The sequence below is a fragment of the Euwallacea similis genome, chromosome 20, assembly GCF_039881205.1.
Source record: "Euwallacea similis isolate ESF13 chromosome 20, ESF131.1, whole genome shotgun sequence".
Classification (NCBI taxonomy): domain Eukaryota; kingdom Metazoa; phylum Arthropoda; class Insecta; order Coleoptera; family Curculionidae; genus Euwallacea; species Euwallacea similis.
The window spans coordinates 697,659-711,940 of NC_089628.1; the positions used below are offsets into that span (position 1 = coordinate 697,659).

At 34.5% G+C, this 14,282-nt stretch overlaps 1 protein-coding gene across 2 annotated transcripts; it reads right to left on the reverse strand.

Annotated features, from left to right (window-relative positions):
* Positions 1 to 1,618: 1,618 nt before the first annotated feature.
* Positions 1,619 to 9,983, reverse strand: NaPi-T (Na[+]-dependent inorganic phosphate cotransporter). 2 transcript variants are annotated; one of them, XM_066400386.1, is made up of 11 exons: positions 9,736 to 9,983; positions 7,644 to 7,849; positions 7,380 to 7,587; positions 7,124 to 7,323; positions 6,138 to 6,222; positions 5,675 to 5,895; positions 4,221 to 4,367; positions 4,035 to 4,167; positions 2,957 to 3,112; positions 1,950 to 2,035; positions 1,619 to 1,898 (listed from the first exon to the last, which is right to left on the reverse strand). In XM_066400386.1, the coding sequence occupies exons 1-11, from the start codon at positions 9,764 to 9,766 to the stop codon at positions 1,704 to 1,706; spliced, it is 1,668 nt and encodes a 555-aa protein (XP_066256483.1). In that variant the 5' UTR covers positions 9,767 to 9,983; the 3' UTR covers positions 1,619 to 1,703. The 2 variants fall into 2 exon arrangements, with proteins under 2 accessions (XP_066256483.1, XP_066256482.1); XM_066400385.1 differs by lacking the exon at positions 9,736 to 9,983 and adding an exon at positions 9,419 to 9,551.
* Positions 9,984 to 14,282: the final 4,299 nt, after the last annotated feature.

Here is a 14,282-nt window from a genome sequence, read left to right on the forward strand (position 1 = left end):
ATCATGTATCAGACTTAAATATAACCTTGTTTGAAGTATTGAGAAACTAATTCCTCTTAAATATAGGCGGTGCTATAAATTTGCTCCTGGATTGCAAAATTTATAATTTATAGCTCTGCCGGAGGTTTTTAATTTGTGTTGCAAATTCGAGCCAGAATTTTAAATTAATTCTGCTTAGAGCAGAATTAGCGAAATGCTGGTATCTAAATGCAATAGAATTCTTTGTTTTATAATTTATTACCTTTTTTAGCACTTGAATTTCACAATATGATTATCATAAGTTCGAGATTTTTCTAATGAATTGGCTTGAAGTAAGCAAAATTAAATTCAATCTCATTACATTTAAGTCCCCGAGGGAACAAACAATAAATTATAATTTCCAACATCTTTCTGATTCAAGCCCCCTTAGAACATGATCTTTAATCATGAGCTTTGTCTTTTTTCCGAGAAATAAAAAATTATTAATTTCACTTAAAAATGTGATTTAAAGCGTGTTCCATTTAATTCCGTCTTAAGTGCGTACACAATTATTATTGTTTCGTGTTACAATGCGAAAGCTCCAAATAAAGCTGATGCTACAAACAGGATTTCAAGCTTCTAAAGTTGTCTTAATGGAACTTTTGAAAATGAAAATGGAAATGGAAATTAAAATTTATTTATTTGCAATTGTTAGAGTAATTTCATTAACAGCTTTTCTTAGTAATGGTCACTAACAGTAATTAAAGCACTAAAAATAAATATTATTTTTGTAAAATCAATGTTTTATCTCATTTCCAGTATTTTTAATCCTATAGATGGAACATTGCAACTAATTTACAGTAATCAATCGAATCTTGCCGAAGCAATAAGACAGCCAAAAAATTCAGTACACGAAATGTGCCTCATGAAATTCTTATGAAAGCTCTGCAAATTAAACGTTACAGAACTTTCGAATTAATTTAAACCAGCCTCGGAGCAAATGGCTAAATTAAATTCATATTCCCACCTCAGAGTCTATTCAATTACCCTCGTGAAAATAACGAGCTCATTACATTTTAAGGAGCTTCGCGAATACGTAAAGTTTGAAGTTTAATATGAGATTCTTTAAACATCATTGTTAAAACTATTAAAAACTCAATAGAAAGCATATGTTCTTAAGGCTAACAAAAAGTGTTACTGGGAGTGTAAAAGAAAGTTAATGGGAAAGTTGTGTATAATTTTATTACCTAGTATTGCTCATGACGATGTTGAAAATGCTATTTTTTATATAAAATATTAAGAAAAATGTAAATTGTCTTCAATCTCTTTTTATTCTTTCAAATAAAGAAATTGTGTAGAATTCATAGTTAAACTAGAAGTTTTTATTTAGGGTTTAAGTTTTGTGGGCCAGGAACTTCTTATGTGGATATACATATCTCCAAAGACAAACGCACGTGTGAATGTAGTTTGAACAGGATTCAAGAAAGAAAAGAATAAGGAAACCGTAGGCGAGCATCCGCTATATTTGTGGATGCAACTAAAATGTCTTCAACTGTTGAAAATGCAGGATTTTCATTGTATAACATTATTAAAAATTGAACAAACTTCAAATGTTAACGCACTTACTGAAATAATCGCCTCTGGCTATTCATCTAGAAACTCCGATAAGACAAACTCCTTAATAACAGATAACAACATTGTCTTAGTCAACTATAAACAATAAATAAAAATTGAACTATTGAGATCTAATCATCGCTATCTTGCTTAACATCTTTATCAGACTTGACAGCGACTAGTTGCTGCTCTTCGGGCTTCTTCATTTTATCTGGAGAGTTCCAAGGCTGTAGTTCTGATTTTGCGAATAAGATGTAGAGGGTGCCGCTGAGGAAGAGCCAAGAACTAGCTATCCAGAACACTTTTTGCCACTGAGGGGTGGTTTGCTGCAATTTTAATTTTCAAAAATTGTGTATTTTTCAAAAGCTTTGGCTTACGTTTTGGAAAGTTAAATAGCCAACCACTGCAGGGGTAAAAAAGCCCACGATGGCTGCCGCGGTGTTGAGGAAACCCATGAGGACAGCTGAAACGTAAAAGAATTTAGAAGTAATGGAATTTAGTTTGGTTTTTTTCGTTTGGTAAAATAGCTAATGTGGAAAGATTGGGCCGTCTTCAATTTTAACATTTGAGAGCCTGATAATATAAAGCTTTGAAGCGAATATTTTTCCCTTTGACATAAGACCATTATTTTAATGGTGAAATTTGAGGTCCCAGGAAAAATATTTATATGAACTACTTTTTATATACATGGAAAAACAGTATCTAGTCATTAAATATATCATAATGGTGGATCTTTTTTTTTGACAATATGTTTTCAAAAGGACGTTATCTTTACTTTTAGAATAAATTAACATAGAAAAATTGATTGATGAAGAGATAACGTAAAGTAATTTTTGGTTATTTGTTTTAGTTCATATTTTAATGAATTTCCATTGTTTTGATGCATGATTTCTCCATCCAAGAAAGTCATATAAGACTTCATATAAGTCCCGGAAGCACCTTCGGCAGAGACTGAATTGGAGCATAATCAGCTTACGAAAATCACATCCAATGTAGTGCTCGACTTTCAGGCTAATCCCATTAATTATCTCTTTGATTATTTAATGCACTTAACACTTGAACTGTAAATACGGTGCTCGATTTATAAAATATTATGAAATTGTCCTTAATTTACCTTCTCTGAAAGTTGATAGATAAATATTAATGAAATACAAATTAATTTTAATAGTAATAAATCAGGTTTAAAATAGACTCTCATTCAATAAGTGCCACAAATGCAATTGAAACCTCTGTGTGTAGGAGTAGTTTAATTTGGTCCACTAAATGCAAATTTTATTACTATTTCAATTCATAAAATTAATGTCTCATTTACATGAATGGCCCAGCCTATTGTGAGATAATAGTACGAATTGAAATAACTTTGTTCTGGCTTGGCAAATTTTACCTGCATAATTTGGACTGATGTCCACGACACTTGCCAAGGGACCTGTAGAAACTGATCCATTACTGGCTACTGCCATGGTTAGGAACACTATGGCGGCCATTGAGTTACATCCTGAGTAAGCCAAACAAAGCATAAAAATTCCTTGACCTATGCAACCTGAAAATATTATAATGTGGAAGAATTTTTGTAGAATATAATGGGAAATTTTTAAAAAGGCTCAATTATAATAGTATATTACAAAAATGTATAGGACTAAATTTTTAAACAGAAATTACTTTGATTTCTCCATCATGCTATCATTACAAAATTCAGAGTTTAAGTTTTGTGGACCAGAAATTATTTTTGGTTTCTATGCATTTTATCTAAAAAAATAGTTAAAAAATAATTAATTTTGTGGACCAGGAACGCTTTAATTCTACGAATATTCATCTCAAACTTTCAAAACACATTTAATAATTTATGTAATAATTATTTCTCCAACTTCCACTGCTTCAGATATTAACGATTTGAGAACTAAATGAGGGCAATTTTCAAACAAACATCAGTATAATTTCTAGCCAGGACGCAAATAGTCAGTTAGGACATTAAAGACAGCACTATTTCCTGTTTAAACCGCAACTTCCTCTATTGCGGTCCTTCCACACCCAGTTAGAGGTCAAATCGGTTTGTATGCTCCGATCTAAAGCTCGATTAAACTCTTCCCTAATGCAATTGTTTACATTCTAAGTTCTTCAATACTTCTTAAGAGGACAAGTTCTTTGACCTAGTTTCACTTTGTCACTTCATAAAACTAGGTGATCAAAAACTCATTTTCTAGGTTACTAAACAAAATTCGGTCAATCGATAATAAAACTCAGTGAAAATCAGATCAACAATGTAATCCTTTAAAGAGGAGCTTTCACGTGTCATGAAAATGTTTAGATAAAATATTCCTGTGGAATTGGGAGGCACTTTGTGCAACGTGCATAATAAATGAAAGGGAAAATCGGGCTTAAAAGATTAGATTTCTCATCCATAGCATTTATCAAAAGTAAGTTCCTGGCTCACAGAACTTAGAATGTGAGTATGAAAGACTTACAGAAAAACGTGGCAAGTTTTCTCACATTGCTCCTGGACATCTTCTCACTCCTCAGCAGATAATCTCCGATCTGCGAGAAGATATAGGCGAACAGCATCCTGAAAATATGCGGCATCCCCGATAAAATCCCAGTCTAAAACGTAATTGCCTCATTTTTATGCTAAAATGAAGGTGAGATTAACATACAGCCCTAATATTCCATCCATGTATGAATTTGAAATAAGTGGGGGCCTGTGTCATCAGTGTAAACAGGCCCCATAAACCTCCCCACTGGGCTAGAATATTCATCCACACGGTGCGGTTGCTGAGGATGGCCGCCCAGGGAACAGGTGCCTGGAAAATTTCGCATTACGCCCTAAATTCAATCAGACTCCTTCGGATTTGACTATGTCTTTGGCGACGAAGACAATTATGCTTTAATTAATATTATGTAATATTGCCTTGTTTTGGGGCGGTGTAAGTGCCGTGAGAGTGAGTTAGGTTTTAAATTGGTTGAAGTTGAATTTTTCTACAATAGAGATACCAAAAACCACGAACCAGAGCGTTTAGCATAAGTTAAATCTCGACAAAACGTCTCCAATAGAAACAAAAACATCATTATTCAGGATTATGTTAAACATTCTTAGTTACAGTTGAGACCATGCAATTGTAGAGTGGGAAGTAGATTATTTATTGTAGAACCTCACGGAAGCTTTTATCCCTTAAAAGCAACATATTTCACATAAACTGAGTCCCGGTATAATGTCTCGAATAGAAGTTAAAAATCCTCTAAATCAGGTTGCTGCAATTAAGGAAGTCAGACAAACATCCTTAACTGCAGATGAGGTCATATATCTTTGCACTGCTAAGAATATTCTCTTTTACAGCACTACACGAAAGTTTTAGCCTTAAAAGGGACATTTTTAGGACATATTGGACATAAAATGTTAAAAGTTAAACTTCTTTAAATTAAGGTGTCGGTAAACATACTTTGTTAATGTTAGTCCATGTAACTGTGTCACGCCTGTGGATTCTTTATTATAGAACTGCGTGAAAGTTATTGCATTTAAAAGGGACATCATAAAATTATATGTGGACTAAACTGAATCCCGATAGAATGTAACTTAAATAAGTTAAGCATTCTTCAAATAAAATTTCTGGTTAAACTCCTTAGATAGTTGTAATTAAGATCTTCGAACTTTGGATCGCCAAATCGATTCTTCCTTACACCACGATGTGAAATTGTATGCTCCTGAAAGAGCCATTTTTGAGTTATATCTGTCTCAAATTGAGCCTTGACAAAATGCCTTTGCTATATAATTCTATCCTAGGGCTAGTACATAAAATTTTACCAAAAGCTCTCAATTTTTTATTAAGAAAATGTAGGAAATATTTTCTCGTTTGCCTACTAATTCCTGAAAAGAGACCCTTCCATTTGTAAACCTCAAATAAAAATTTTAGAAAGGCACAATTTGCTTCAGAAGTCGATTGATGTTGGTGCTTGTAATCTCACCTGGAAAAATCTGTAATATTAGTGGGAAGCGCTTGAAATATCAAGGGAATAAAATCATTCCGTTCAGGAATAGCTTTGAAAATGCTAGTAAAAGTTCGTTTTACTCTTAGATGAAGTCGGGATTCAAATCTAAAATTATCAATTTTACCTTTTTCTTGGCCACACTTTGCCCCAAACTCTTCAAAATATACTCCTTCTCATGGTTGGATATCCTGGGATGCTTGCTTGGACTGTCATGTACTAGACTCCACCAGGCAATAAACCAGACTGTACCAAAAGCAGTACTGGCATAGAACACGTATTCCCATCCCCAGTTGTGTATGATGAACCCGCAAATTGGGTAAGTAATTGCAGTTCCCACGGAGCTACCTAAAAAGTGAAATTTCTTCTAAATTCATGGAAAATTCGTGACGTGAATATACTTTTGTCATGGAGCCGCTTTAACCGAGAAAGATAAATGAGTTTCCATTACCAGGAAGCTTTGTTTAGGGTGAACACGAGCATTTGGGGAAATTCTGTGAGGGTAGGAAAATCAGGAAGCAGCAGTTTTACCTCTTTTAATGGTTGTTTATTCACTGGAATGCGAGATCTGATTTAGGTAAAGGACTCACCTAAATAAGCTGTCACGAATTTGCTTCGCTCGTTTGGGGGGATCCAACGAGCGGTCAAGTCGTGCATGGAAGGCCAGGCAAAACCCTAATTGAAAGGATTTTATTGTTAATTAATTACATCTAAATATGCGTTTAGTTATGAACAAGAATTGAAAATAATTGATAGTGATGGTAAAATAAATTGAAGCTTCGTACCCCTCTGTCTTTTATGAAAATAAAGCATAGAGCGGACACCTAAAGCTATAATTTATCAAGATTCAGTGCGGCTTTCAACGTTCTTAAATATTTACAAACCTCAGATAAAACCTTTATCACGGCTCTGGTTTCACGAATGATAATACAGGTATTCCAAATAATTTCCTATATGCCCCCGATTTTCGTAGAATATCAATTAAAACTCTACGGCCAGAAAGCGGTAGAATGAAAAGAACATAAATTATAGAGCACCTACTATTCAGTGGCGTATTCATGTTTTTGTCAAACCTTTAAATATGGGTCTTAGTACCTTGTAAGCTCCTTTTGTTGCCATTTAAATAGGTATATTCATTAATTAAAATGTAAGGGCCGAATCCAGATTTATACAGCATGTAATTAGCGCAAAATACTAATTATGTGCCCTGCACGCCACTGTGTTTGGAGGAAAAATAACTTTCGATAGCAAAAATGGCTTTTACATGTTAAAGATATTTAAAACCCCCAGCTATAAAATTGACAAAACTCAGTAGCGTACTCAAGTGTATAAAAAGTTTATTTCTTTTAAGTTTATCCAAACTCTGTTTGAACAAATTTCAGTTAAATATTTCAATTATTGATTAGAAAAATATCAGTAAATGCTCTGATTCTGTGTCTCGTTCCATTATGTGGCTTAATATTTTAAATAGTATTGATTTCATCGTTTAAACTGGCGTGCCATTATTTCTTTCTAACTTAATTAGTACTCAAGTAGCTCTTTGTTAGCTTAACTGTAGAAAATTTAGGGTACTTACACACAATATACCTTGTATTAACCTCAATGTCATCAAATAAGTGGAACCCAATTTAGCGAAATACGGAATAAAGAAACAGAGTATCACTCCGGAGAAATTGGACAAGCCAAAAATCAGTTTGGTACCATATCTGCTGGCCAGTAATCCTCCTGGTACCTGAGTGGTCCAGTGCAGCCAAAAGAAGCTACCCAGGACATAGCCTAGAAGAGAATTAACATATTGGACAAAATTATTTCTGAGATTCCAATATTGGTACCTTGGACTTTTTCATTCCAGACAAATTTTTCTGTATCGTGACTTGGAGGAGGGATCAAAGGCTTTAAAGTGCTAGCAGTATTCTCTATTGGAGGCAATGAGTGATGTGCCACAATAGAGGAGTTCCTAATCAGTCTTTCAGTTGTCGTTACTGGAGTCAGTGGAGAATTATCATTAAGGGGTACTAAAGGAGTTGCGGTGCTAAAATTCTGTCAAAGTTAAAAGGAAGTTAAATTAGTCCAATTTACGAGAAGACTCCTCTTACGGAGTTACTGATATTTCTGCTTATAATTGGGAAGGAAATATCCCTTCTAAGACATTCGCTGGTCAACGAGAAGTTGTTTTGAGGTTTCGCCTGGATCATAGCTACAATAGCTATGTTAAGGTTGATCCGGATCATGTAGTTCACGGCGAAGCCTACGAAGACCAAGTACCAGAGCACGCTCCTTGCAGTGCAACATTCTTTCACCTCTGAAAATACGAGGGAAATAAAATTCGCACGAGACCTTTAGTTGCATCTCTTCACTGATATAAAATTCAGTATCTAATTTACAATTCCCTCTCAATTTCTGTCTTATCAGTCAATTACCTCATTGATGTGATAAAGTTTCGCAATGCCTACACGGTTTTGATAAGATTCATATCTTTGTTTTCTCTTTAATTGACAACAAGTACCAAAACACTCGTTAATTAGTGAAAAACTCTAAATGAGGAAAGTTAACGTTTTGGTAATAAATTTATCAATAAATGTGTGCAAAGTTCAAGAAGTTACATGAATATTAATCTTAAAGGTGAAGTTAGCATTAATTTACAATATTTGGAAGTATCCATGGATTAATGAGTTCGAGGAAAGATATCTGTATCACATTTTGCCTTTTGACGTTGATGAATACGAAGTTATAGAATTTAGGGTCGCTATAAAGGGCGATCATTAAAACATCCCGAAGTACAGGTTGAAATATTAGAAGAATGTTTTTCTAATGACCATACGCTGGATGTATGAGAAATTTTACCAGGTAGCTAGTTTCCATTAAAACGTTGAGCTACATACAATTATTTTTTTCCATGAAAATAATTTTCCAGGTAAAATTATATGCAAAATAATATAATAATCCACTTCTGTAGTGGCAGTCTTATCTTCTTAACTCGCGTTAGTTATACTCTAACTTTTTGGCGACGCTCTTTTTGGATAGATTTGCTTCTTACCCATTAAATTAATAAGTAATACTTTGTATCCTTAATTATCATGAGTTTGAGGCTAATAGTGTTATCGGTGGGTTAGAATTATTTATAGATATAATTTTTGTCAGATTAAATGGAGTCCTACATAACCATATTGAAACAAAGCTTACAGGGTCAATGTTGGCAAAATAACACAGAAACCAAAAACATCTCATGTATTGCTATGAATTTAGTGTTCTTTGTTGAATGTAGTGGCTTATCATCAGTGAGTCGAGGAGAAATTACAACCTTAATTGTTTAGAATATAAACAATATTTTACTTATACAAATCCTCTATATGTAAAGATGCAATGTTTTTTTAGTTCCACGAAGTAAGGCGGACAAAGTTGAAAAGAGAAATATTAACTGGTTCATGAGGTTGTGGCTCTTTTAAAGACCTATGCTTCGTCAAAGAAGTATAGCAAAGTTATTCCGTCTAGCAGTTATCGTCAAGAACCAAAAATTTTTATATTTTTCAGAAGGCCATAAAATTTACGACTAGACTAAATTGTTGAGAGCTTCCCGCAGTGAGTTGATTTCTTAGACATTATTCGACCAAAATCACCGAAAATATAAATAAATAGCTTGATTTTCAATTTGAATATCTCGAAAATATTTGCATTTACTGACAAAAAAATTGCCGCATATTTTCTATAGAAATTTCTAAATTGGAGTGGGCTGCATGGTTTGTTGTTTCCTATACGATTATTTACTCTGATACACGTGGCCAAACGGTTCTTATTTACCTAAAAAACTGGCCAAATTAGAACCAAAATAACTTATAATAGATTTTCAATTATCATACACATCTATAAATACCTTTTGGCTCATCTCCTGCGCTTGCAGATATCATACTTCGCGAATTGTTTTATACTAAGTAACACATTAATGAAATGCTACATTCACTACATACCATGAGGAAAATTACTTAATCAGGTACGAACAACAAGTACCTACCTCAAATGCTACCAAAATTATTCGCGATATCTCATTATTTTCATTAAGTGGTGTTATTTGTTGCATAATACTACTAATCAGATAAAATTCGCATAAGTGTGTACATGTTAATTTTCACTTATAAGATTTCGATCCCAAAAAATTGCGCTTTTACTCTTGAACAATCTTGGATAACTTACCCTTAAGAGGCATCCCCCCTTCAGTTCCCATGAGTGTCCAACACTGAAGTTTCACAATAATAATTATCTAACAGTCATCCTGAGATTTTACTGTCGTGTTGTTTTCAAGAAAACTGTCCTGGAGTATTAGGTACTTAAGTTCTATTATTAGAGAGCTACAGTTTAACGCAACTTCTCTCGCTAATATAAAATTTATTGCCCCTCTTATTGCTCTTTAATGTGCACTCTTATCGCTCAACATTTATTGTTTTGAATGTGTTTTAAAAAGATATGTGGCTCGGAAATGCCGAGATCGAGGATTAAGAGTACCAAGGAAAAAAATCACTGCGTTATTATTAGCTAAACAGTTTTGAGAATTTATTTTAAAAGTAGTTTTTCGATTTGCCAAAAGGGTCTTTGGAGGTGGTGCAGGTACCGTCTTTACAATGCCACGCCAGCAGGAGTTCTTGGAGATTTTTTCTGGTCAAAAGCCGGGTCTCTTAATGAGATTTTCAGTTTACTGATGGTCTATTTCTGTGAGTTAATAAATATCTCGTGGCTTTTCGAAAGATAATAATTATAAATACATTCCCCTCGCCTGACTGGGGTCACGTGACTTAAATCTAATTTATAAAATCTGGTATTTCTGATCAACAATGCCCTTTTTCTCTTGTTCAAGCTTAATGACTTTTGTCGTAATAAACCAATTAAACTTCACAACATATTTCTCTAATTGCCTGTAAATGATAACTCTGTTTGTGTTTGCTCTAGGGATTTCTATTGTTGTATTGTATTATATTGTGCAGGAGAAAATAGAAGTTATCTGCGCCTTTCTGTTATTGAAGTCTCTGGACAAATAAGGACACAAAGCAAGGCTGAAAACATCGTATATTGGTTCGTGACCCTATGTTTCCATAAGCGAACGTAAAATAGCAATTTCTGTCTGATGAAATTATAAAGGGTGATCATCAAAAAAAGTCTCAATTGCCGGTTAGAAGATCATAGGCGCGTTCTGGATAAATTCATTTATTATCAGTTTGTCAGGCCGATGTGTGAGGGTAAATAGCAGATGGCTTAATTAACTCCCTATATTTACGGTCTCCGCCTACTGCAAAGTTTTTTTTTTAATTATCACCCGTTATTATTCTGGGACATGGATGTGAGTTGCAAACCACTGAAAATACCATGCCCAGTTTAACATGTGCGGGCAGTCTGCTTTTACATGTTTTTTAGTCCATGTTGATAGATTTTAAATTCAACGAAGAGCTGGAAACGTACAGGGTATGTCAGCTAATGTAATAAATATTTAAAGATCTTAAATTCAATGGAGAACTGGAAATATACTGGGCGTGCCCACTAAATAGGTATATCTAAAACTATTAGACCCCAGCTTGTTTCACCTATGCATGGCTTGCCTCGTGGTTTCTAGAAGGGATTTAAAGACACTTAAAAGAAACTTTTTCCAAGTCAATCTTCTCATATATAATGTAACATTTAATTCTCTATAGGATCGAGGCTATCAAACTTATTATGTGCATTCATATTATTCATTGCAGATGCGCAATTTGTTTGCCAAGGCTTTTAGGTATCATTATCGTATCCCTGACATAGAGAGACGTTAATTAAAATAAGTTCTGATCGCAAGCAAAACAAGCAATTAGCGATTTTCCGTATAAAATTGAACTAATTTTCAGTAATGCCAGAGAAACCATTTAAAAACTTTCATTTATAAATGCGAATTTAAGGGTTTTAGTTTTTGCGGGAGTTTTTGAAGCAGGAAGATGAAATTTTTCATTTCAAAAAACTTTCTGTTCTTCTTAAAACCTTTTTAGTAGTTTTGGGACAATTTCCCCGCTCGGTCCAAACAAATCTAAATCGGACATTTAGGCTCCCCCTATCCAAAGGACAAGGCATTACTTAAATTTTGCTGCTCCATCTGTTGATCCTCACGGAAGTTGTCCATTGATTTTAACGCAAGTATAGATGTTCTATATAAATGAGGTAGGAATTTACTTGATTTCCTTTAGAAAGCTCAGTTCGAAAGCACCATTTCTGTATTTCAGTCAGCGGCAAGTTTCTGAGGTTTAGTCGAGGGGAGTAGATGGCAGTGAAAGTCGGAAAAATTCTCTTGAAATCTGTTTAAGGCTTGTCAGCATTGTGTTCTACTATATCTAAAATATTAAGGCCTGAATTATCTGGCTCATACCACTAGTTCCTAGTCGTAAACGTAATTTTTGTCCACAACAATGCATGCAAATAAATTACGTTTATGACTGTGAATTAGTTCTATGAAGCGTGATATTTCCCGCCGAACACATGCTGTGTGCTTTATGTTTCTAGATATATTAAGAAGTAATTAGCATAATCTTACTAATAAATCCACACACAGATTCATCTCGCAATAACCCTTTTGATGGCTTAAGTATAAAATATTTAATAAGCCATTGATATGAGAGTTTAGATGGCGAAAAAGCGAAATACACATATATTGAAGCGTGTGAGTGCGGGAGTTAATGTGATTATGCATTATGCACATACTGAATATGCTTTAGAACATAATTGAATAAACCAATTATTTATGGATGATACTAACAGAAGTTCTCGTTATTTGCTTAATATGAGCACTCATTTAATTTGATATAAATATATAATAATTGAATTATTGTCTCTTTGAAACGGTACAGGTTACAAAGTTGTGAAAGAGAACGTGGTGAAGTCCCATCAGAGAGTAGTAGAGGCAAAAAACGCAAAACACATTCACAAGAGAAATCAACGATAAGCCTATGACACCATACCACCAGGCTTAACTTTAACTTTAAAATTAATCGGAGGTAGCAGAGAGGAGTCAAGACACAAAAACTCAAATAAAGCTTCTAAAAACAATCTTGAAGAAAATGTTAATTGGATACCAGATAACACAGGAACAGTGTAATAGCCGATGGATACTCGTTCCTATCGGGCGTGCTAAGAACGACATAGAAACATCTTGGGAGAAATGTGGCCACACATGAATAACAGACTCAGCAGTAATCGTCGACAATCAGAGAGGAATCGATAAGGCCTTTATTGCTGAACAATATCCTGAACTAAAAAATTCTATGGCGAAACAGTCCACAAAAATTCTGCCAATAATCCCAGCATCTTGTATGCTCCAAAAGTAGAAAAGACAATTTGCTCGGCACGAAGATACAATTTCCATGCCAATGATCGTCTAAAAAACACGTCTATTCAATTTGCCTTTTAAACATATTGGCATTTCCCGAGATTCCCACAGGAACCGAAGAAGAACACGTTCCCGTTTCAGAGGTCTCCAATGACAGATATACGTTAGGAAATGGTTTGGAAATCAAATGGTAGCAAAAAGCACTTTAATTTGCCCCTTTTTTGTGAAAATCATAAGCTTTAACAGGTGTTGACCTCATACAAGGTAAACCCATCGGAAAAGCGTTTACCGAAATTTGGTAAATGCGTTACTCTGGACTTGGGGACAAGTCCTGGATAGATCGAGGCAATAAACAACTCGTTGACAGGCCATTGTACCCCAAAGTCCGATACAAGGGCGTAAAAAATGGTCTGTCGATGAAGTTATTGTTTAGAATAATGGCTTTTTATTTGCCCGTAAAAGTCCTATATTCTGCCACAACACTATTGCAGCTTTAACACGCGGACTTTTCGTTTATTTGATGAGTTTAATTAAATCTATTCTGCACATTGAGATCCTACCTACTGCGCCATGAGATTTTCTTCAGTTTTATGCCACAATGATTTACTATTAAATCACCGTTCTGTTCGCTCAAAAAACATCATTTCACTCGGAAATAAACGAAAGCAGGATGAAAGCGGATCATGTTCTAAAGCAGCAGGAAGAATGAATGTTAAAAGAAACGAAATATTACAGTTTAACGAGGTAGACGTAATTTATGAACCGCTTGAGTTTACCGAGTTGCGAAGTGCACTCCAATTTTGGCTCTGCAAAATTGTATCTATTACGAGACGGAATGGAAATTTCAAGGGAATTTCTTTGATTTAATTATGAATCTATTTCTGTTTAGTTTCGGATGGTCAAAGGTTAACTGAATGCTTGAAAGATCTTTCTGAATCGAGAATTCTTGCCTCTGAACTCAAATAAATTTTATTTCAGCAAAACTTTCTTACTCCTATCGGCTACGCAATAGATTTAAGGTTAAATTTTTCTTGTGATGTATGCTTGTTTTTGACATCGAGATAACATTGGTACCAGCGCCTCTTAGTATTTCCAGTTATTCCTCCTCAGTCTTATCTAATAAACGTCCACTTTTCATCGCCTCAACGCCTCTATAAAAACTGTCGGACAACAAAAAATAAAACCTCTCTAAAAATGTCTTAGATCTCAAGATCCTGATAGTGGAAAAGGATTTGTCTTGTCTCCTTTCAGAAAACGAGTAATCCGCTTATCGGGACGGAGCCGAGGTGAAGAGCTGCACCATAACGTTTGACACTTAACACTGGGTTAGGGAACAAGAATATTGTTTTAAGGGAGTTTTGAAGACGTTACAGCTTCAGTAAATCGTCACAAAAATTTCTTTTTA